The sequence below is a fragment of the Hippocampus zosterae genome, chromosome 12 (genome assembly GCF_025434085.1).
Source record: "Hippocampus zosterae strain Florida chromosome 12, ASM2543408v3, whole genome shotgun sequence".
In the NCBI taxonomy this organism is placed as follows: Eukaryota; Metazoa; Chordata; class Actinopteri; order Syngnathiformes; family Syngnathidae; genus Hippocampus; species Hippocampus zosterae.
The window spans coordinates 15,393,899-15,418,943 of NC_067462.1; the positions used below are offsets into that span (position 1 = coordinate 15,393,899).

The window sequence follows — 25,045 nt, forward strand, 5'->3', positions numbered from 1 at the left end:
GCGTTTCGTGTTGAAGTTTGTTTACAAGGTGTGCTAACTACCCATAGCTAACAGCTAACATCAATCACTACAGTAAGCTTTAGCATTCAGGCCATCTAAATGTTATATTAATCTGAGGAAAAATCATCTAATACACCGCCCCCCCACACCCCACAGACACCCACACATTTTACTGTCTTACATTTTGTGTAGATTGTATTAATTATCTATAAATTACTTCATTGATATTGCTGATGCATTTGCAATTCAGTGCAAAGGCTAAGCTAATTAATATGTCACATCCGACAACATTTATAATTTAATTTCCCTGCTTATTTGCTGTCTTCAAGATGGGATAATTGACTGCAACCTAAGCAAAAATAACTCCACACAAGGAGTTGTTGCAAAGTTGTTTTTATATTTTCATTTCATTTAATATTCCCACACGTGAGTAGAATTTATTTTAGATTTGAAGAAAATCATGGAACTTTGTTATTTGAACAAGAGACATTTCAATATTTTTAAACGTGGGTTTGCACTATAAAATGAGACTTTACAACGACAGCATGTCAAAATTATTTTACTTTGTAGACGAAGTTTTCAAAGTGACATGTCATACAGAACCAGCACAGATTCTCCCTCCCTGACAGGGTTGTCGCAAACTTTAATATTTCATGATCAGAACAGCTAAGACTTGTGATCCCAAAAGTAATAACGAAGAGATTGTATCTGTGTTGTCTCAAACGGGCCTAGACCTGTTGTAAAATCTTGACGATGCCTATCAAAAGCTAGCTAGATAGTTTTTGCCGTCATCTCGCCATCTAACCAGCACAAAACATCACCATCAACATCCAGCATCGTGGTCTCTAATCTCCCAACCATGACATCACCTTTTGGTATGTGACCCAGCAGATAAAGACTGTTGTGATTTAAAAAGAAAAGTCGGTTCAGTCTGTTTCTTTTGCTTTTAAACCTAACCAAACTACCAGTGCTTTGTTGGCACAAAAGCCTTGATGTGATGATACCATAACAAGCGCCAATGTGGCAAACAAACAAGATGGCTGTGCCCAGCCCTCCCGCTAAATAATTTGCTTTCGATTTCATTAAACCCCATCCGAGAAAACTTTATATATTCTGACTCAAAGGTACCCAAAGCGGAAGTGCCTACTGGTAGTGTGTACTTTGTAGTCCTTGCTGCTTTAAGCTTATTCTATAAAGTTGGTCAAAGGTATCAAATTCAAGTCCTGTCATTTTATGTGGCACCATAATAGTTTGGGACACATTTTCAAAACTAGCCATAAAATAAATAAATAAATAAAAATTAAAAAACATTATTATAACCAGATTCTGGAGCAATTGTGATGGGACAATTATCATATTCTCATTCTGAATTGATAAATTTGACACACTTGCTCTACAGCACAGTTCTCAAAATCAAGGCCTGCAAATCCAATTCATGAGTGTCGATTTCATGTTCCTCGCAAATATTCTTCAATTTTAACAACAGTGATTTATATGAGATATTGCAAGCATTTTGTTACCAATACATCCTTTAAAATAAATTGAACAGTTGAACAAGCAACTATTCACTGTCTTCTGATTTCTAAACAAGTTATTCAGAAATTCGTTGTGTATATGTGATAATATAAGGTGATCATACATTGATATGAACTCATTATGAATCATCCATCCATCCATTTTCCAATCCGCTTATCCTCACAACGGTCGAGGAGGGTGCTGGAGCCTATCCCGGCCATCTTCGGGCAATAGGCGAGGGACACCCTGAACCGGTTGCCAGCCAATCGCAGGGCACATACAGACAAACAACCATCCACGTTCACACTCACACCTAGTGACAATTTAGAGTGCTCAAACAGCCTGCCATGCATGTTTTTGAAATGTGGGAGGAAACTGGAGTACCCGGAGAAAACCCACGCAGGCCCGGGGAGAACATGCAAACTCCACACAGGAAGGACGTAGCTGGAATTGAACCCGGCGGTACCTCTGCACTGTGAGGTCGACGCGCTAACCACTGGCCCACCGAGCCGCCATTATGAATCAATGAGTCATAATGACTCTCCGAGGGATACCATAACTACGATGTGGCCCGCGCTCGACTTGAATGCTGCAACGATCTGGTACAGATCTGACTAAAGGTTAACCCGAACCCAAGCCCTTAAGCATCCGATCACAAATGAATAGTGTTAGTGTAGTTTTTCTTATTGATTGGTAAAAAGGCCTCTTGAATGATGTTGATGTACATGGATTTTTTTTTCCATTAATGTCAGAGAAGCAGCTGTTGTAAATGTGTAAACATTTTGTTGTAGTGAATGTTTATCAGCACTTTTTGAAGATTGTTTTAATTACCGGTAGGTTAAGTTTTAATTATTTTTACACAAAGTTTTCACTATGGAGTAAATGAAAAGGTTCGAAAGCTGTAGAGTAAATACTAAAGGAATTTAAATAAATACACTGCTCCATCTTCTTCTCGATCGGTGAATTTCATTTTTTTTCAAACCCTGATCGATGGTTGACCCCAAAAACCTAGATTGCGTCAAGTCGAGTGTTGAGTATTCATACATACATCTTCCGAGCCGCTTGATCCTCACGAGGGTTGCGGGGGGTGCTGGAGCCTATCCCAGCTGTCTTCGGGCAGTAGGCGGGGGACACCCTGAATCGGTTGCCAGCCAATCGCAGGGCACACAGAACCGAACAACCATCCGCACTCACACTCACACCTAGGGAAAATTTAGAGCGTCCAATCAGCCTGCCATGCATGTTTTTGGAATGTGGGAGGAAACCGGAGCACCCGGAGAAAACCCACGCAGGCCAGGGGAGAACATGCAAACTCCACACAGGGAGGCCGGAGCTGGAATCGAAACCGGTACCTCTGCACTGTGAAGCCAACGTGCTAACCACTGGACTACCGGGCCGCCCGTGTTGAGTATTATTTTTTATTATCCCTGCTCTGCTCCGGAAATAGTTGGGCCATGTACTGTTAAACTGGTTTAGTTTTTAAGATGGCAAATTCAAACACGGCATTCACGGAACAGCACGCTAGCCTCTTACTTAGCCCCCATGACAAAGATATCGGAGCAACTGGTTGTGTTGAGCGATTGTATACCATCTTCCACAAGTCATTCAGCACACTAAGCAGAAGACTTTGCAACCATAAAAATATTTAAAATACATTGGATTGGATTGGCACAGTGTATTACAAGCTAAGCCAAGCTTTTTGTAGTTTTTCTGCTATGACTACAACTATGCTTTCTTATTATTTTTATTTTCCGACTTGAGTGATCTGAGACTTTTTGAATGGGGAACAATACATTTTAACGACAAATGCCCCTCAAACCACACGATTACCATGACAACAATGCTTGCATATTGTCCAAATTAGATGTTGACACATTCAGCGTCAGTATTCCTGCCAAACTGTTGAGTCACTGCGGGCATCCGCCCGTGGTGAGATTTTACAACACAACCTGATTAGTTGGAAATAATGATGATAATTTATCTGCGTGATATTGCCCAAACATCAAGCAACTGATAAAATACAGTAATCTTTACTTCAAGTGCCATCTTGAGCAACTCCTTTCGTACCATCTTTTTACAACTTGATAAGTGAATAATGGCGTGTACGGGGCATCAAGGAGGAAATCAAGCAACCTTTTCACAGTGTTATCGCCCCCTGGACGCATCCCCGAATCAGTCGCAAAAATAGGGCGTGTGATCGTTAAAGCTGTTAATAAAAGCAGCGATAAGAGTCACTCTCCCGTATCTGCTGTGAGAAGTATAATGTCTTTTTGATAAGCACAAGTTCAGGACACATTTTCCAGTTTATTGCTGCCATTGAAATACTCACTGAGTTGTGTTTCTTGATTCCGACAAATATCCTTCGCAGCAAGAGCTAAATGCTAAAGGGCGATCAAATTCCACAACAATCATAGTAAGGCTTATTGTATATCATGGGCTTTTGTGGGTTGAAGGCTTTTTATTCTAATTCGTCTGAGGTTTTATTGTGGGGCGAGCATGTGGTGTGAATCTTTTGTCTCTCCAGTTAGTGTTATAATTCGTATGCCAAACAAATTACCATTTTGCGGGCTTTTCGATACTCAAACACAAAGCAAATTTTGCTGATGTGCTCATCCTGCTTGAAAGTGAAATTTGGTAAATGAGTAGACCCGCGGAAAAAAAACATCAACAAATCGGGCCAGAAAAGACAGAAAGTCGTCCATTTTAAGATCATTTGGACCATTTCGAGCAGTCCTTCAGAAACAAAAGAGATTTTGTCCAATTTCAACCAAATGGACGTCGAACCGTGGAAATTTTTGTCATGTCGTGAGGGCACACGTTGCCCATCCCATCTTTGTAGACATAACAAATCGACAAGGAGCTCAGGTTGTAGACACATCTGGAGAATGACAAAACGCAACAACAAATGTACAGATGCATATTTTTCAAACCGAGTTGCCCCCATCCAGTCCCAGACGACTTATGTCCACTACATCGTACTTCTACCTTTAAAGTTCTTGTCAAGTCATGAATTATTGTGTCCTGTGTACCTAAAAGTAGACAAACACCTATACTGTAGGTTTAAGAGAATGAAGCAATGAGTCAAAAGTTACGTAATCGGACAGAAAGCTGGCTCAGAAGATATTCAACAGTACAGAGTTGCCTCATCTCTTCCTCCATGAGCCGCAATTGAAGCTTATCAATTATTAGCGCAGATAGCAAGAGATAAAAGAAGCCCTCTTCCCTGAGCGAAATGCACTTTTATCGCATTACAGTGCTATTGGTTAATGCTTGTCTGTGCTGATAAAATGAGGCGGGATGGAATTCAAGGCATGGCTGTCAATATGTACACAAAATCTGTGACGTGCGTCACCGAGGCAACTTGACATGCAAGAGGAAGAAGAAAATAAACAAAACAAAGAAATTGTTTGTTTTTCACGTACAAAAGGTCACATTCGACTTATTGTTTGTTTGCTGTGTTGTTCTTACATAACAGATAGGGAACCTTTTTCCAATCAGGGTCCAGTTCAGCTGCCTTGAGCATGCAACTTTATGCATCTTTCTTATAATATCGCTAATATTATTACATGTGGTCTATTTCGAGGATTTGTAAATTCTTAATCGCAGTTCTTTTGAGGTATTATTTGGGTTTTGAATTCATGAGTTTTCTGGTGGGCCTCATGAAATAATCGCGTGGGTTGCATGTGGCTCACCGGTCGAGGCTTGACCACTACTGTCTTTGAGAGAGCACACGAACCCACCCACACACACGCACATCATATACTGTGTATTATATATCTGTGTGTGTGTGTGTGTATATATATACACACACACATATCCAAATGCACAGTATTCAGTAAAATAAAGATGACAGCTCTTTTGTCCTCCCCTTTTCTCTCTCTCTCTCTCTCTCTCTCTCTCTCTCTCTCTCTCTCTCTCTCTCTCTCTCTCTCCCTCCCTCTCCCTCTTTCTTACACACACAAACACACGTACACACACACACGCACACACTGCTAACTTTTTTCAAGGACCACGCATACTCAGTGGCACACGCGTGGACAATGCACACTTACTGTACAAGATGCAACAGTCAAACAGTATAAAAGAGAGGCAAGTCTGTGTAACATCCTGCACGTTGTTTTTTTAATGGAATATGCATAAAATAAAGATGTGAAAGATGAAAGGACGTGTGCCTTTGCAAAGAAGGTACTGATGTTAATTTTTTCGCAATTAATTGAGCAATTTGTCTTCGGCTTGCCTTTAGCAGGGATGTGCAATGTTTTGGGTCTCTTTTGCATCTTAAAAAATGAACCAAAATATTTGGAACAACCGTCAGTATGATGCCCACTTGTGCAGGCATAACAGACGTCATCCTCAAAGAACAGCTAAATAATCATGCCAATAAGCATTTTTCTCTTCGTAAATGAAAACATGTTCTGATACAATGACCGGTGTAATACAATGAGTCTCCCAAATAAATGAGGATGATGAGAAGGAAGGTCCCACGTACTAGGGAAGCTTGTTTGAATCGATTAGCAATAATGACGTTGAAATGAAATGGAGCGGGTGAGTCCTGAAATGAAACATTGTGCAATTTACGCTAGAAGTGAAATTCATATACATACATACATATATTGGGTTGTTATTATATGATCATATTTTTGATCTTTAAAGTCTCAAACACTTATTTGTGAAAAGACAATAAAAGCTGAATTTCCCCTTTTTGTGTTTCTTGTTGTTGTTGTTTATTAATTTACGGTTCACAGAAGTGCAAACAAAAATATTTCGCCACTGTCTCTTTTAGATGTTTTGGTTTGTACTTTGCATAAGTAACCATTTCACTAACGTGTGTCATTATTAGTATTATTAATATTAATATTCCTATTGTTATTGCAATCCTCAAGAGATGCGAGTGAGAAGATTGATTTTACTGTATTATTTATTTATTTATTGCGGGATGTGTGTGGAAGTTTCCTGAAAAATAGAAAAACGAATTCGTGTTGACTTGCTTCTAAAATTAATCTTTTAAAAGTGGGTTATAATGTCAACTGGGTACAACATATAACTCTCCTCGTTATTTTTGCTTGCCTGATTATAGTGATTGATTTTAGAGGTTAAAGTCGCACACGGAGGCCTTTTGCGGTCATTTCTCAATTACCGTGGAAACCTTTACGATAAATTCTAACCACCATTTGACATCAGACTAGAATTATTTTTTTGCATAGAAAATACGATTGAAGCAATGTTGAGAACTTGCGACGCTTTTGCGCAAAAATGATCCACGCTGCACGTAAAAGACGTTGCACGTTTTTCTTTCACGCGTGTCAACGCAATCTTAAACGGAACAGAAAATTACATAAAAAGGTTTGTAATTGCACTAACATGATAATGGCATGCCGTGTGCATGAAATATCAAATTTAAAGACGAATATCATTGTGACACAGCAATTTTACAATTCGTTTATACTTTATACATTAATTTCAACACTTGAAAGCAAGCTTGCATTTTTTTAAACTATTGCAAATGACATCAAATAATGAGGTATATAAGCAAAGATCATTTGGATACTGATAATAATGGCGTCTATATATTTCATTAAATGTATATTTGATCATTTTTGGCACACTTTTGAACGCACAGGACAATTAAAAGATTTTTTTTTTGTCTTCGAATGTGTAATTGCCGGCCTGACTGGTTCCCCTTTTTGGGGTTTCGCGGTGCAGGTGGCCGTGCACGCGGGCTGCAGGGCTGCGGCTCTCCGCCTTCATACTCACAGTTCACGGCGTGTGTGTAGCGCTGCTGGCCGCCGAGGAGGTTCTGTCCATTGATCAGCAGTAGTGAATCCAGGGCTGGGCTTGGATAGTTTCGGCGCCCGGACGGATCACACACTCTACTCTGGTCGGCAATTCGGAGCGGGACCGGGGATCCAAAAAGTTGCAAGTGCAGGTGAGGATGCGCCTCTTTTCTTCTTCTCGAACCAGAACCAAACGAATTTCTTCTCCGCGGTTTTTGTTTTTGTTTGTTTGTTTGTTTTTCGGAAGAGTTCAGAGTTGCGCAACGGAGCTCGGCATGGTCCGCGAGAGTGAACGAGGAGGCGAAGCGCAGCGTGGAAAAGCTTTGAATACGTTTTGTAATCAGAGTCACTTTCAGTGAGTGCCTGCATGCGCGCCACTCACTCCCTGAGTGACTGAAGGAAGGAGGGAGGGAGGAGAGACACAAAGAGGGTGGAAGGATGGAGGGGGCGTCGCTTCTAATGCCATCCATTAAAGTACACCAGTGGGCCGGATCCAATTTCTTCCTCTCTCTTTTTCTTCTTTTCTGTGTCACAAAAACACATTCTGCACATAAATTTCTGCACCTAATTTACATTTATAGCCGGTATCCCGCGCGAGAGTAGTACTTGCAGCTATATATTTTCGATTGGTCCGTCAATTTTACGGTCTTCTTCTCACTGTTTTAAAATTTGTGATCATAGTTTTCTGTATTTGATTTCCCCATTTTGTCAACTTCCTTCTCCCGGTTTTTCTTTCTTTTTGTAACTTTTCTAAACTTTTCCGCACGCTCTTGTTTTCACTGTCCTAATTACTTCATTCTTCTGTTTTCCTCGTTGCTTTCAGAGTTTTCCCCTCATTTTTCCAGAGTTGTTTGCACTGTTAAAGACTTTTTACACACTCATGTACACGTGCTCACTCTCACTCACTGTTGTTCGTGTTTCCACTCTTCAGTAGGTCTTTATTTTCATGACTTTCCCCACTCTTTTAAATTGTTTCCTATCGACACGTTGTTCTTTGCCCTCCCCATTGATGGGAAATTATTATTTTTTTCCTCATAATTTTAACAAATGTTTTTTTCACCAAATTTTCAAACATTTTCTGTCTGAAGCATATACAGTATATCACTGCACATTATTTCTATTTGAACATTTATTACATTCAGCTGGTCACGCAAAATGCCAAGTCATTATACATATTCATAATAATAATAATAATTACTATTATTATTATTATTCGCGACCCTAATGAGGAGAAAGCGCTTCGGACAATGGATGGATGGGTGGCTTATTATTATTATTATTATTATTATTATTATATTAGTCAACTATTAGAAGTAAATTCTTTCATTATGTCATCAATAAGATGAAATGCACTGCTTAAAAAAATCGCCTGCTAATTGGTCAGATCAACAACTCCTCCTTCCACTACTCAGTACAGTTATCTCATATTTGATGGACAGGTATCACTGTACAGGATGCCTGTGCTCTTATTCTGAAAGCGCACGAAACGAAAATGTCATTTTGAATTCGAGATTCCACACCCTCCACACCACACAAATACATGTGAAAGATGATGATGACGATGATGACAGTTGATTATGGTACTGTATAGCGATGAAGGTAAAACTACACGTTATTTTCCCTTTACGTTTTCATCAAAACGATGTGCAGTTCTTATATTAGTCAATAGATCACAATGATGCAGATTGCCATGTAATAATTTACATTTATTTGAATTTAATTGACTCAAGTCTGACGAATTACCTTGTATATTTTACCACCGTAGCCCCCCCCCCCACCCCTTCAAAGATATATCCCACCTTGTTCTGAAGTGTTTCACCTCGATCTTCATTTTCCCCCCTCAAATTGTCTGTCCATTGTGGTTGCGCACTGTTCTGAAGTTAATTTTTCTACTCTCTGCCCCCTCACCCCCCACCCCCCAGTTTTAAAGTTCCCATTTGCCCTGCTCTAGTTTCCAACACTATTCTAAAGTTTGTATCTTTTGTTCTAAATTGTGTGTGTTCCACTGTTCGGAAGTTGTTCCCCTGTCCTTAAAAGTATTATTTCCACTGGCAATGAATTTTAGTCTGCAGATCCTAAAAGTCATCAAATGAAATGGTCAGAATGATGGAGTAGATCAGAAGCGCATTGAAATAGTGTCCATGCTCCCACACTGAGAACTATTGTCGCTAAACACTCTCCGCATCATTCATTATAACCGCCACCGAGGCGGTTTCGTCGTTTTGTGAACAGCCTTCATGAAACTTTGCTAAAGAGTACGAGTGGGGTGGGGTGGGGGGGATGATAGAGTTGTTCCTCCTCTGAGTGCCAGTCAAAATCTGTGAACATCAAGTTGGTCACCGTTGGCCTTCAGCTAATGCAAATTACTAATCATTTCACGAATTTAAACGCGCTGGCAAAATCGACTTCACAAAACATTTTTTGCCGCCTTTTATTCGCCACGTCTGTAGTGCGATGTTGCCGAACAAATTATATTTACTCTGCTCGCATATGTGCTTGCTTTTATTATAGATGGGCATAAAGTGGAAACAATAGCCTACGTCACTTAACGCTGTTTCCACACTGAAAAAAAGTCATCTTCGGCATTTGTAATGCTTACATAATATTAAATTGTAATGTCAACAGTGAAGACATTATTTTGGTATGTTGAACAGAAAAACCTAATTTACAATAATTTTTCCTTTCTTCAAAACACTACAAATCGGGTATAGACTTCAAGCTGTATGTAACTAATTTCAGGGAGTCATGAGAAGTACAGCCAAACTCTAAATAAGAGATTTATAGTATTCGCTCATCCATGAAGTGGGAGGGGCCACGATGGCCGTTGCATGATGGGATTTGTATGTTTTTCTGTCTTGCAACGTCTTTATGGGAACCGTTTTATAACTGGGATTATTTTTTCCAGTGTGCAAGGGTAGTGATTACTTTAGGTCTAACAATTCAATCAATTTCTAACAATTTAACACAGCGAATTAGCAAGTCCACCTCACAGCCCTAAGGCGGCTGGGATATAGGCTCCAACACACCCCTGAACCATGTGAGGATAATCGCATTAGAAAATGGATGGATGAATGGATGATAGATGAATTAAAACCGCGATAAGATGGACTGTCTTGCTTTTATTAGCAACTCCTTTCTGTACCTGAAAAATGCAGCCAAACGTAAATTGAAAGGAGAACCAACTTAAAATGAGTTGTGTAGATATTTTTTCTTTATATTTTTTTAGTACCGGCCCGCTCTTAAAATTGTCTTCAAGACTTGATTATTTCAGTAAAGTCAAGGACGCAAAGATTGACCAGTAAAATAACAAATTCAAGCGGAATATACATTCAAATTAGTATTTAATACATTTTAAAAGGCGTTTGCTCTCAACATGGAATATTTTTTCGTGATTTGATGCAATGAGTTGCCTTACATTTTCAAAGTGAATTGAGCTCCAATTTTTTTTTGTGTGCCCCTCCCTTTATTTAATATCTGTAGTTTGTAGAAAAGCGTTTCATCATTTATTGCAAGAGCTTGAAAAGACTGCGGTTCATTCATCATGCTGAGTTCAGAGCATGTATTTTGTTGAAACACACACACACGCACACACACACACACACACACACACACACACACACACACACACACACACACACACACATTAAATTCTGCGCGTCTGAATAATTAAACGCCAAGACGGGAAATGTTTCTTCAAGTCTTTGTCTATTTTGCACTTCCTGGGGATGAGGAGCGACTCCACGTAGGCGTTCAAACTAGCGTGAAGAATAAAATATTGAGCTTTAAAAAAAACGCTTGGACTGGTAAGATCAATTATGTATGTCATTCACGTCGCCGTGGGTGGCCTTAGCGGGCGTTCGCGCACAGAATATTTTTGCGTGTCACAAACAGAAAGAAAATAAATAACGACAAATGCTTACGCGTCTATTGGAAGATCTAAAGCAGGACGTGTTAAATGTTAAAAGTCATCCGAAAAAAAGGGGGAAATTGGCTTCTTTGAATCAAACCCAGATACTAATAAACATTTTTGCAGTGTTATGACAATGTTTACCAACATGCTAATGCTCATAGTTTTCATGTGAACATTTTTTTATTGTTTTGGCTGTGATCCACGACAATCCAATCTCGGATAATGCAACTATAATATTAAAAGTATCATTTAACAATGCTCAGTAATCGTGTGTGTGTGTGTGTGTGTGTGTATGTGTGTGTATGTTTATAGTATCTTACTTTATTGTATTACCGTAACAATTCTCAGGATACAGTTCAGAAAACTGCAGAAAGATACGAGAAATTGAGACCTCTTTATATTCATGCACATTTTGTGGTGTAGGTCACGATATTGTTTCTGCTATTCAAACGTTTTTTTCCGCGTTCGCGTTCCATCGACGATAAAGCAGACGGAATACTCGCGGCAAATTGAGCAAAAGCAGAATTAAAGCGAGGTTGAATAAGCTAATGATGATGACGACGGAGCCTCCTTGTTTGTGAATGAACATGGCCCACCGTCGCGTTGCATCTCTTGTTTATGTACGTATGCGTTTGCATTCGCTGAGGGCACGCGCGCACACTCATGCACACGCACGCCTACGCAGAAACGCGCACGTACGTACGTTGAAGAATTCATCGTGATGGCCTTTACACAGAATAATTAATAATACACGCGAAAAAAGTGTCACGATTTTATCAGTTTAAACATTCATCCAGCCAATGAGACGATCTATATTAAAAGAAGAATTATTAAAAGTAATGTTATGATCATCATCCTCCTCCTCCTCATCATACTCATCATCATCATTCTATGGGTGACAGAGGTGCGCGTCTACTGTTTTTGTTTGCATTTGTCTTTTTTTCGTTGCACACTTGAGCGCGTCATGCTTCCAGTCATATTTAATTGAAAACGAAAGTAACGAACAACAGGGACGCAAAGGAGAATTACAACAATTGTAAAAAAAAAAAGGATACCACATATAAACGAACATTTTTGCATGGCAGTTTCTTTGGATGCTTTCGTTCCTGCACGATTGGATTTATTTCTGGCTTCATGTGATATGGAAATCATATTTGATTAACTAATTAGTTCTACTTCATCTTTTATTCATTTGTTTATTTATTTATTCTCAAAGATGCCTAAAAATAATATCGTATGTGCACGAATTTGTCTTAAAGGGCAAAAGCACATGCAAATGGCTTCTAAGTAGTTTTAACGACTGTCTCGTTGGCTTCCACTATTCATTTGTCTTTGAGTTCACTACGACTACTTTTTACTGGGGAGCGAGGGGCGGGGGCTTCGGGGTCTTTTTTGCTTTGTTTTGTGTTTATTTATAATTGGTTCCATGCTTGCTTGTGTCCACGTGTCGATTAATGTTCTCTCCACCTCCCAGACTGTCTGACGTTTTTCAATAACATTTAATTTATTTAAGTTCGAACTACTTCCTAATTTAATAGTGAAAGCATATTATTATTATTGTTATTATTCAATTTTATTATTATTATTATTCAATTATTATTATTATTACTATGGGAAGACTTTGAACCCTACATGTGCCTCACTTAAAAAGAAAACAACAAATGTCAATCATCCTCTGATCACATGAACCATTTTTTAAAACATGCAAGTCATTCATCGTACAATAAACATTTTGAAAAAGAAAAACATCTCTGGCCTTTTCAATGTGAATTTGAAAACTGAAATGAATTAAAAACATTTCAACTTAAAATAATGACAATGAGAATAAAAACATTCCTTAGGCCACAAATGAAAGTTTAAAAAAAAACCTGACTATGATAAGTTGACCTTGAGGGTCTCCGTGTAACTCTCACGAGTCTTATTTTCGGGGGCGAATTGCCTCTGTCTTGTGTGTCTCTTTGGAGCTCAAGCGATTATTTTCCTCCTTCGTTCTGCGAAATGGCTCCCCAGCACCCGGCCCCACAACCCTGCAGCACCCCACAAATATGACTCCTACCTGAAATGAAATCAGGCCCCCGCTAACGAGAAGGTTGTGAGTGTCGGCACTCTGCACTTTGTCACGGCGCCGCAACTATTTGACAGTTGGAATTATCTGTAAATACTTCATTTCAAGTAAGAGTTCCACCCAATGTTCCCTCTAGTGCTGCCCAGCCCTCTCATTGCACTTTTACTCATGATAACATAAACACTGCAAAAAAAAGAAAATCTTATTGCTAACAGCTTGTGAGCGGTGTGAACTTGCCAGTAATATAAAACTAACAATGTATAGCGTACATGAGAGCTTGAAATCTTTCTGTGACTCAATAGGAAGTGTGCCACGACACATTTTGGACTTGTGATCCACAGGTTGTGAACCCCTAGATTGGTGCAACCGAGGTCTACCTAATGCGGCTTTGGAACGTGTGCATTTTTTTTTTCTGCTGACTCGCTGTGTTATTAACTCAAAATGTGGAAAATAATACGCCATTCAGGTTCAGGCCCTCTAAACTTGGCCCCTAATAGTCGGCCTTAATCAAATTAAAGCGGAGTCCTTTCCCTTCTGGTTAGATATGTTTATACCATTAAGACTTTCCTTGATGACGTCTCATTCAGGCTTTTTAAAGAAAACACAAAATTCACTGAAGGGTGCAGAGCGTTTTAAGCACAATAAAATCACAACATGTCCATCCTAATAAATGCCAAAGTGGGCTCTCGTTAGCCCTCAAGGCCCGTGTTTGGACGGGATGGAAAATGATACATGGGAGGCAGTTGAGTGCGTTATTAAAGAGGAAGGAAGCTAAAGCAGGGGCTGGTTGAGATCTTGTTGCTAGATCAGCGCACTTGATTTTGATCCTACCATAAAGCAGCTCAGTCTTCTAGCAGCTCTTCCACGCTTCCCGATATATCCCAAAGCCTTCTGGGTAAAGAAAGGTGTAGAATCTCACTTTGCAGGACAGGGGTGGGACTAATGCAAGAGCTGTCAATCATTTACTGTCAGACACCAATGAGGAAGCGCTTGTCCGTTCTGATTTGTCTAAAATAAGAGTCAATGATTGAAAACATGCGCAGAGGCGGACGCCTATTAGCCATTCGTGGTGTGGTTAAATGTCTGTGTGTGTGTGTGTGTGCGTGTGTGTGTGTGTGTGTGTGTGTGTGTGTGTGTGTGTGTGTGTGTGTGTGTGTGTGTGTGTGAGTGCGATACTGATCTGGCAGGCCGTTCGGATGGTGGCGGGTCAGAGGTCACCCCGCCGCTGTGATCCCCTGTTTGTTATTGCTATGCTGCCCTTGGACGGGTTAACATAGCACACGAGTGCGGCAGCTGGCATGTGAACTTCCTCTGATACACGCACGCACGCGCATGCACACGGACAAGGGGTCATTTCCATGTGTGTTGATGGGCCTTGAATGACTTTATCTAAACTGTCAAAAAGTGTTATCCGGAACTAATGTTTGCCAATTTAAGTGGGTGTTGAAAAATTCACCACCACACAGCTCATGGTATGAAAATTACTCAATTAAAGAAAAAAAAATTAAGCACATGATTCGTCTCACCTTTCAAGTATTTTCAGCTGGTGCTGTTAAATTGTAAAAATTCCCCTAATATGTTACTTGTCATTTTCGTGAGTTTTCATTTAATTTCTGACATAAACTTCCTGAGCCAGATTATGCCAGATGTAAAAAAAATGATGAGATTGTTGCTCTGGCCTATGATAGTTAACATTAAAGTTTGATTACCTTTTGACATAGTATTATACATACTTATATACGTTTGACACAAACTGGAATACACATTTGTTAAAACTGTCGGCATGACCTGATACGAGTATATTAATTAAAATATAATACAGTGCACTCCGCTTAATAGAACACCATTGGGCCGAAGCGCTTCTGTTCTACTAAGCGGAGTTTCCCCCTGTCACGGAGACACTTTATTAGGTACACCTTCAGGCACGTCGACGACCAAGTTATGCACGCAGAAAAACCCCTGCTGACGAGTTAGAAGAGATATTTCGACTGTGGACGTCCATATCTTTAATCAAACAACAAAACAACAACTTTAATCAACTTCAGTCAAACATCTCAAATCACGAGAAAAATTTCGTTACTTTTGTCTGGAAACAGGAGTCCGTAATTTTGCGGTTGACTTCCCTCTCAATGCGCTGGATAAGAGGGAAGTCCTGGAAACCGCGGGCGTACCTTCTGAGAATCCGGCAATGCATCGTATTGTCTGAGTATGTCCTTCTTATAGCCCTCGTCTCTTGAATGAAGTTGAAGCCATTGTGACGTGCATGTGTCTATGTGTGGAGTGACGCGTGCTACCTGTTACTGTATACGGCTACAACTACCGCGTTTTCTCGCGATAGTGGTACAGTATCGCGATAGCTACACTTCGAAAACCACTAGTTTACAATGTTCATTGCTTACGGCCTGTTCTATTAAGCGGAGATCTGCTCTACTAAGCGGAGTATCTTTATAGGAAATTGCATTAGGCAAATCCGTTCCAGAGCCTTTTGCTCTATTAAGCGGATTACTCTATTAACCGGTGTTCTATTAAGCGGAGTGCACTGTATTAATACATTTCTTGGTAAAAAAAAAATCACAGACCTCTTTGGCCCTATTTTATACCTCTAATTTGATTTTTAAGAATCAACGGATGATATGACAAACAATGACTACTCAGCCGTGGTGCGCCGTGTGCGGGTGCGTGCATGTATGATGGCCATTCTGAAAAATTGACACAGATGAAGAATTTCTGTCTCTGCCCCAATACATATGTTGGTCACTCCATAAATGAGTTTGTTAATTTTGCAAATGATTCATCATTTTAAAGTATAGAAATTGACATGCTCCCTTTGAGGGTGCAACACTCAGGGCTTATAAACATGCTGTTTTGGTTTGTTTGTTTGTTTGTTTGACTCAATGGCTGTCCTCTTTCGAGTCACATCCAGGGAACATCTTATTAGAGCCACTGAGGATGGCTCTCGTTTTCCTGTCTTCCTGCAATGCCTTGAATGCTGAAGGCTCGATCCAAGAATCTTGCCACAAACCATCTAAAACAAACCTCCACTGGTAGCCATCTAGCACCACATCTAGTCTGATCGCAATTGCTGACTGCCCTCGCAAGCCTCTTCTCAAAGGCTTCTTCTAGGCCGTCTTCTCTCAGATTAGTTAGCTAGAGCAGCCCAGCTTGCTTAGTGGACTCACACATGATGACAATGTCGGGTCACAGAGTGTTCAATTCAATGTTGCAGGCGGTCCCCTGCTGTCCGACAAATGCGATGGATTCCGTGGATGGACGGCACTGCTTTGCCCGCATAGGTCCAGAAATAATGGCTTCAGCAATGATTTTCATTATTTGGTCGTCCTCAACCGACTTGGTCATGTTCTTCCTCTGTCGTAGCACAATCATTCAAAATTAGCAGAATTATTGCACTGACAGAAATATGATAATTGGATTCTTGAAATGACATAAAATAGTAATAAAACAATAATAATTTAACATCAATTTGGTTTTCAATCCCACATACAACTATTATTCAAAAAGATGAGGGCTTGTGCCCAAAGATAAACCAATCATAAAAATAAATAAAAAACAGTCAGGTTATGGCCTTCAACTGTAATTAATCACGGTGTTGCACTGAAATGGAATTATCATGCAAAACCAGTTGTACTCTTGCTGTTTTGTTGAATTATCATTCAAAATTAACGGGGTCCATGCATTGACATCGAACAACCATTCAAAGACCACAGAACTTTTGCCTCGACAGAACTGCCAGTACAAGTCAATGCGATTCTTGCAACCTGAACTATCATTCAAAAACAGAAGGGTGACTGCACTGACAAAATAATTCAGGTTCTCTCAGGTTCTTACAGTTACATTGAATTCTCATTCAAGTATCATGTTTTCATCCTGCTGATAACCTTTTGCCCACTTCAATGCTAATCACTAATGTTAATTTGCTCTGATATAGAATTAGCATCCAAAACTATGAGGCTTCTTAGACTGACAGAGACCAATCATAAACCCTGGCACAAATGCATACAAGTGGTCAGTAAATAACTGCTGCATCCTCCATGTTGCAGTCATTCTGAGAATTAACAGGTGCATTGCTAAAAGTTACCATTCTGCTCATGCCGTTGTAGTTTTTGGCGACGTTGAATGTTCCTCATGCGTCTTCGCCAATATGTTTTAGGTTGGCTGAGTTTCTCAGCTCTGAGGTGCACAAATATCATGTGAGGGCTGCATTGTAGCGCAGCCAGCCGAGGTATGCTAATGTGGTTAGAGAATCGTTGTGTCTGCGTCACACGTGCAGACCACCATCCTCCTCCACTTTCATCCTCCAAACATGGCGCTCACACACGCACACACGTACACACACGCACACGCACGCACGCACACACACACACACACACACACACGCACACACACACACACACACACACACACACACACACACACACACACACACACACACACACACAACACACACACACATACACACATACATAAACACACACACTAATTGGGAACACATTGAAGGGAAGGAGAGGAATTCAGGGGGAAGACTACCCTCCTAATCGTTATTGTCCTGTCACTGGAGGTTTAAAATCAGCATGGGGCTTTGTAACCTCTATTTAAATAAGCGCTAACCTCCCTCAAAATTGCACTTAAAAGACAAAATGATCAGGAAGCACTTCTCAATCAATTAATCAATTAGTGCTCAGAATATTTGCAGGACGTTTCATACCAGAGGTGCCCAACCTTTTTTATCCTAAAATCTACACCCACGCACACGTGCGCATGCACACACGCACGCACACATGCCATGATGAGCAACAGCCATAACATGAACGAAACAGAAAAATAAAGTAGATCCCAGAGTTTGTGAAAAGGAAATCACTGCCTGTAGTGGGAGATCTGACACAGAGACACAAGATGCACTTTTGCAGTGTGTTAAATGCATACAAATCATAGCTCACGTGTACCGTTTTAAAATGCTTCTCCTGGCACTTTGCATTCCCATTCTTTGCCAGTGACAGTGGTGAATTGCAGATGAAACAAACTAAATGAGAATTTTTTTAAATACATTAAAAAAAAAAATTGCAACACCTCTAATCTCAAGCTGCAATTGCAGACTGCTGACCGTGAACAACTTTCAGTGATGGAGGTCACACACCACCATAGTTTAAAGGTGACCTGCTTTTTTATCTTATTTTATTTTTGTACTACTTTTTGGGGAAAGTCAAACTGATATGATGCTTAGGCTGCGGTGTACACTAACACAAAATTCTAAAATATTAATAACATCCACACAGGCATACTTTTTTTCCCCCCTACACCTCCTGCGATTGACTCGGAACCAGTCCGTGGGCTACCAGTCGATCGTGATTGACATTCCTGTTTTAGACAATGGACTGTCATTTCTGCATTTGGGCTATGATGGCGTGTTAACTTTCGGATGGCGATAGTATTGACAGTATTAACTCTTTAAAACATACTTGTTCTTTACAAGTGCATGGGCACCAGTCTACCAAAATAGGACCCTGATTCTTTTTGTATGAGGATATTGGATAAATCGATAAATCAAAAAAGGGGAAAACAACTCCACATTTTCTGTTCAACTTCTTGGCGAGGGAGTCTGAGTCAATATTTTTTTATTTTGATTTCACTTGGCATGCTGACATGCAATTGTCCATACCAAGTAAAATCAGGGGCGGCCCGGTAGTCCAGTGGTTAGCACGTCGGCTTCACAGTGCAGAGGTACCGGGTTCGATTCCAGCTCCGGCCTCCCTGTGTGGAGTTTGCATGTTCTCCCCGGGCCTGCGTGGGTTTTCTCCGGGTGCTCCGGTTTCCTCCCACATTCCAAAAACATGCGTGGCAGGCTGATTGAACACTCTAAATTGTCCCTAGGTGTGAGTGGTTGTTCGTTTCTGTGTGCCCTGCGATTGGCTGGCAACCGATTCAGGGTGTCCCCCGCCTACTGCCCGGAGACAGCTGGGATAGGCTCCAGCACCCCCCGCGACCCTAGTGAGGATCAAGCGGCTCGGAAGAAGAAAAAGAAGAAGTAAAATCAGTCCAATTTGGCGTGGTGTTCCTCAGGGAAGTGTTTGAGGACCATTCATTTTCTAAAAAGAGAAACAAAGGCCAGAGGAGATAAATCACACAGCAAATTCCCAATACTTTTGCCTGTGTGTTAATGCGCGGTGCACGTGCGTGTGGGGGGTATGAAATAATGCAATAACACGCAACCACATGCTGGTGGAAACGATGAGTGATGGGAAGTAACGGAGGCATTAGCGTGCATGCAGACGGCTCTGCTGAGGCTGTTTATGTAAGTGGTGCTAATAGAAGAATGGCAGATGACATTGCCAGAGCTCACCATGTGTCACTGATTAACCGACCAGAGTTACAGTGATTTTGTTGACAAAGCATCTGTATTAGTGACCCAATGTGAATGTGTGTGTGTGTGTGTAGATTAATGACCCAGTGAAAGGCCACATTAGTGTTGACACAGTCTATGGTGCCAGACTGATATCGCAGTCTTTGTTTTATTTCTCACGGCTCCTTCATTTTATAATTACTTTAACATTATTGGCTATGGCGCCAGAAGAACCCCATACCCACGGCAAAGCATGGTGGTGGCAAAATCAAACTTTAGACTGAAACTGGAGCTTTAGTAAAGCCCCTTTTTCACCATTTTTATTTTGTTTCCCCAGAACAATTGGGGTGGCACGGTCGACAACATCCATCTCAGAGTGCAGAGACCCTGGATTTGATTCTGCTCTTCAGCCCCTTCAGCCTGCAGGGGTCTGCATGCTGTTTTCTTCAGGTACCCTGGTTTCTTCCCACATTCCAAAAACATGCATGGCAAGTTAATGGAACACACTAAATTGTCCCTCGGTGTGATTGTGAGCACGAATGGAGGTTTGTCTCTGTGTGCCCTTGGCTGGCAAGTTAAGGGTGTACCCCGCCTAATGCCTGAAGTCAGCTGGGATAGGCCCCAGCACGCTAGCGACCCTTGTGAGGATAAGCGGTTTGGATAATGGTTGCATGGATGGGTATATACAGGTGGTGCAAAAATAGGTATACTTTTGTATCAAATTGGTGAAATTACTGACATTATATAATACTTTAATGCCTTTTTTGCTAGTTTTCCCTGAATCAGTAAGTAAATCAGTATAAGTATTTTATTCTCTTTTTCATAACTGTATACCTTATTTTCAACTCAGATATGTCTGGATTTATGTGCATTTCTGTGTTTAAGTGTGTATGTAAGTGTGTGTGTGTGTGTGTGTGTCCACAATTGCGGTATACTGTACATATAACAAATACCATTCTATTTCCATTGTATCAAACGGACCTTCATTAAGTGCCATGTTACATATTAGAGATCTGTTGATGTGCCAGGGCAACATGAAGAAGGCTGGGTAGGCACCGACAGTAATGTGGTGGGGGGGGGGGGGGTACTTTTTTTTTTTAATGTGGCACGGGAAAGCTAACACTTTGGTTAATCTGAGGCCAGAGCTGTTTTGTCTCAGCATGAGTCACTAAGGAGTGCCAAGAGGTCTTTGCAGGGACAAGGCCAGGCTCACTATTGTGTCGTTGGGAGCTGAGGAAGAGTGGGGGGGGGGGGGGGGGGATAAAATGAGGCTGCCGTTGACCTGGGTCGGGAGGAAGGTGTGTGTGTGGGGGGGGGGGGGGGTCTGTCTGTCTCTGTCTGCATGATGAGGCGTCCTAACTGATTAGGCTATAATTTGAGAGAGTGCCACCCCACCTCCCCTTTTTTCCCCCCACCGCCGATGGGAGGCTGCGCTGGGTGCAATAAGAGCTTCACACACACACACACACACACACAAACACACCCACACACACACACACACGTTCATGTGCTTATGAAATGATGGATAAGCAGAGGTTGCAGATTGAGGAAGTGATGATTTAAACAGAGACAGCGCACAACCACGGAGGACTTTCAGGTAGCCTTGCTGCACTGGTGGACTCCAGCTTCATGTTACCAATGCTTTACACTTATTTACTTGGCGCACGGACCCGCCTCAACATGCCGATGCATCATGACTTACTGTATGTAAAAGTCTAATACAGCCAGTGTGCAACCACCCATTTCACTCACTGCTGTTGTCTTCATTTAAGTGGCTAAAAGATAAGAGATTGTAGTTTTTTGTTTTTTTTAAATATGTTTAGAAATAATAAAGCAAGTTGGACACTTTTACCTTTCACTTTACTCACTTATCATTAAGTGGTGGAAAAAAAATTAATATACTGACACTTGGTTTAGGCATTGATTTTCCTCTAATTTGCCGATTATTTAACTTTATTCACATTGCAAATGGGCTGGACCTTTTGATGATAACTTTTATATTTCTTGTAGTAATTAAACATGTACAGTGATTTTTTTTGGGTGTTTAAAGAGGGCAAACTTGCCTTGCTGAAATAGTATGTTACAACTCAAGCATCACACCAGAAATCATTCAAGCATCTACTTACGTTTGCCTTATAACGCACAACTGTGTATGTACAGGTATATATTGCATATATTACCTTCTGATTGAGTCGACAGTCCAGAGCAAAATTGAGTGTGGCAAGGCACTGAAGAAACTGAGTAGGTTGGAACAGGTGGAGTGTCAGGTGTATTCTGTGATAGAAGATTCTCTGCTAAGATGAAGGGGAATGTTTGTAAGACAGTGTCAGAGTTTTCCCCCAAATGGTTGCCTTTGCAACTTTGAAAATTGCATTCTTCTGCATTGTGCTGTCAATTTGAATATGATTAATGAATTGTTTAGCCCCATCCATCCATTTTCTAATCCGCTTATCCTTACGAGGATCGCGCGCATTCTGGAACCTATCCCCACTGTCTCGGGCAGTAGGAGGGGTACACCCTGACCTGGTTGCCAACCAATTATAGACGAACAACTATTCATGCTCACAATCACATATAGGGACAGTTTTGAGTATTTCATCAACCTGCCATGCATGTTTTTGGAATGTGGGAGGAAAATGGAGTACCCAGAGAAAACCCACACAGGCACGGGGAGAACATGCAAACCCCACACAAGAAGGCCGGAATCGAACCCTGCACTTCTTCACTGTGAGGTGGACGTGCTATGCCTGTCGACGACAGTGCCGCCCCTTCTTCAACCCCAATACCGACTATTACATTGATCTCAGTATTTATAATCGGGCGACAGCGGATGTTTGCTTGACTGACTTCCAAATGTGGAACTGACCACTTAGTTTACATAAATTGCAAGAGGACCAGAATAGGAGAAAGTATGTTTTATGTGATATGATGAAAGCCACCAAAGAATCGCAGCAAATGTTTTTAATTTTTCCTATGGAGAATGAGATACTTATTATGTGGAAGTAATCGATGTTAATGGAGGTGTGTTTCCTGAAAGCAACAAACAGGGTATACACCTTGCAGCTAGCAGCATGTATTAATAACATGCGCCTCCCTGCAAATGACATAAAAGCTGATGTTTATCCAGCCAACACAGCTCACCTCTAAAACACAGGCTTCTTTTGTCAACCCAAATATAGCCCCCTCCTTGTCCTCCTTGCGTTGTTTGGCCATTGCCATGACACTGCGCGGGTCTCCAACGTCAACAAACGCTCTGCAATCTCCCATTAGATCAGACGCTATTAGGGAAGCGCGGAGTCGCTGAGCAAACAGCGTAGCTTGCTTTTAAAGGCGGGTTATCTAATCTAGATGACAGGGATGAGCTGGACTTTGGAGTTCACTGACAGACGCAGGGCAAGAGTTGTTTGGCGTGGGCATAAAACACTCTCAGGGTCAGACACTGTCGCCGTTGTCGCCGCTCACCCCCTTTCCCTGGAACTTCATTAGGAGTATTAGTTTTATGAGTGCAGATAAGAGCCTCTTTTTTGAAGGTTAGCACCAATTTGGACATCACACCGGGCTTTGCCGTATGACTTGGTTCCTGTTTGCTCTTAGGAGATCTATTTGAAGTTACCGTTCTTGACAATAACGTTTGAAAGATCTCTTTGAAGATAGTCTTTTTACAGATCTGTTACAAGCTGTCGCTGAGTGGACTTTTTTGCTTTTTGTGGGGAGCATGGAAAGTCTTACATCCTCCATTTTGGTAAAAATAAAAATAAACATTTGTTAGGTTTACTTTCTATTATGTCCATGGGTGTGAATGTGAGTGTAAATGTTACAGTAGGGGTGTTCACACGGTACACATTTGCTCCGGTGCTGCACCGATGTATTTTGTTGTAATATATTTTACACCGGAGCAAATTTTGTGGAGCGGTCACACGTACAAAGGCACTGAGCGTGTTAACTCCGGCGTAGCACCGGTGCAGCCCCACTTGCGGTCACACGGCAGTTTCTGCAGCGAAGCAAAATGATAGAAAACAAAGAGCTGTCGTGTTGGTTCTTTTTAAAACATACACAACTCAAGCAACTACTGTGCAAGCATGTCCTTCTCCTTCCGTTCAATGACTGCCCACGAAACGTAAATCAACGATGACTTCAATAACACTAAGAAAAGCAAACATATAATGCGCCAAACAGAAAATCAAGAGAGGAAATTACAAAGGAACTTCTATGTGGGAGGGGGAAGGGGCTTGTGAACACACAAAAAAGGAACAAACTACACAAACAACTCAGAGACAGTCCAGTCTACTACAAAAGGAAAGATGATGTTTGGGGACTATCCCCCCTCCGTTCTAGTTGAGATGGTACTGTATAACCCAAGAGGCAAGGTGCCACTTGCTACTGTTATTGTCAGCTATCATATCTTGTGTCATTATTAAACAAACACATGACAGAAGTACAATAGAGCACCAAAGCAATGCATTCTCGCCGTATGTAATCAACTCTTATCATGCGTAGCAAGCCCCCCCGTCCCCCGCAAACGAGCATTTGCTCCGGAGCAAATTGTACCGTTCACACGTAGCATTTTACGTCGGTCCTCCCCTGCAAATGAGCATTTGCTCTGGAGCGAATTTAACCCACCTCAGAGGTGGTTTAAAAATCACCTCTTTTTAAACTCTGTTTAAGATTTAAATTTAAATTTGGATAGCGGTGGTGATGCCACGCGAGAATGATGACCATGGCTCCCCTTTTCCCGAAGTCACCTTTTCCAGAGATGACTTTCTTCATATTTCTGACTGGCTGAAATGTATTTCGATTTAGGATTTAGAGTGCCACCTGTTGCTTTGGCATGTGTTTTCACTGCATGCACAGAAAATGCATTCCTTTGAAGGTAATACATTCGCTTCTTTAAAAAATACATGCCAATGTATGGACATGGTTTTACTACTCATACTGGATAGTGTTGACATAACTGTTATACTACTTTTACTTGTATAAACACTTCACCAATGCCACTTTTTAACTCCCATCAGGCCGCCCACAGAGCGTTTAAAGCATCCATAGCCTGAGTGTTTTTCTGTTTGTTTTGTCTCATGTTCATCTCCAGCCTTTCAAGCTTCTTTATCAGCCTCCTCCTCCTGCTTCTGATTGCTGGGGTCCAGGCTTGGGGGCCAAAGGCAGCGGTGTATGCCGACCCGGCGTGGGCCCCGCCTGCCCAGCATCACCCTTAACTGCCTCTGACAGCCTGGTGCTGTGTTATTAACTGTGATCAGCCACCAGCGGGGGAGCCTTCACCGCAGGAGACACAAAGCCTGCTTTCACCTCACTTCGCCCCCTCTTGACCCCCAACCTCGCCTAATACATATTTACATGTCTTCATACAGTGCATGTACAGTTGTAATATGGAGCCATTCATGGGCCTGTTAGGAGGCTCCTCTGGACCACAT

At 41.3% G+C, this 25,045-nt stretch overlaps 2 protein-coding genes across 4 annotated transcripts in view; one reads left to right on the plus strand and one right to left on the minus strand.

Moving 5' to 3' along the window:
* satb2 (SATB homeobox 2) overlaps nt 1-8,077 on the minus strand; it is a 42,364-nt gene extending 34,287 nt beyond the window's left edge. For 2 of the 3 annotated variants that reach the window (XM_052081746.1, XM_052081745.1), the window contains exon 1: nt 7,270-8,077. In XM_052081746.1, coding sequence (XP_051937706.1) covers nt 7,270-7,759 — 490 coding nt within the window. In that variant the 5' untranslated portion in view covers nt 7,760-8,077. The remainder of the gene's footprint in view (nt 1-7,269) is intronic. The other variant, XM_052081747.1, reaches the window with a different exon arrangement.
* Nucleotides 1-25,045, plus strand: part of rab5b (RAB5B, member RAS oncogene family) — a 183,880-nt gene that overhangs the window by 103,083 nt on the left and 55,752 nt on the right. The gene's annotated exons all lie outside the window — the stretch shown is intronic.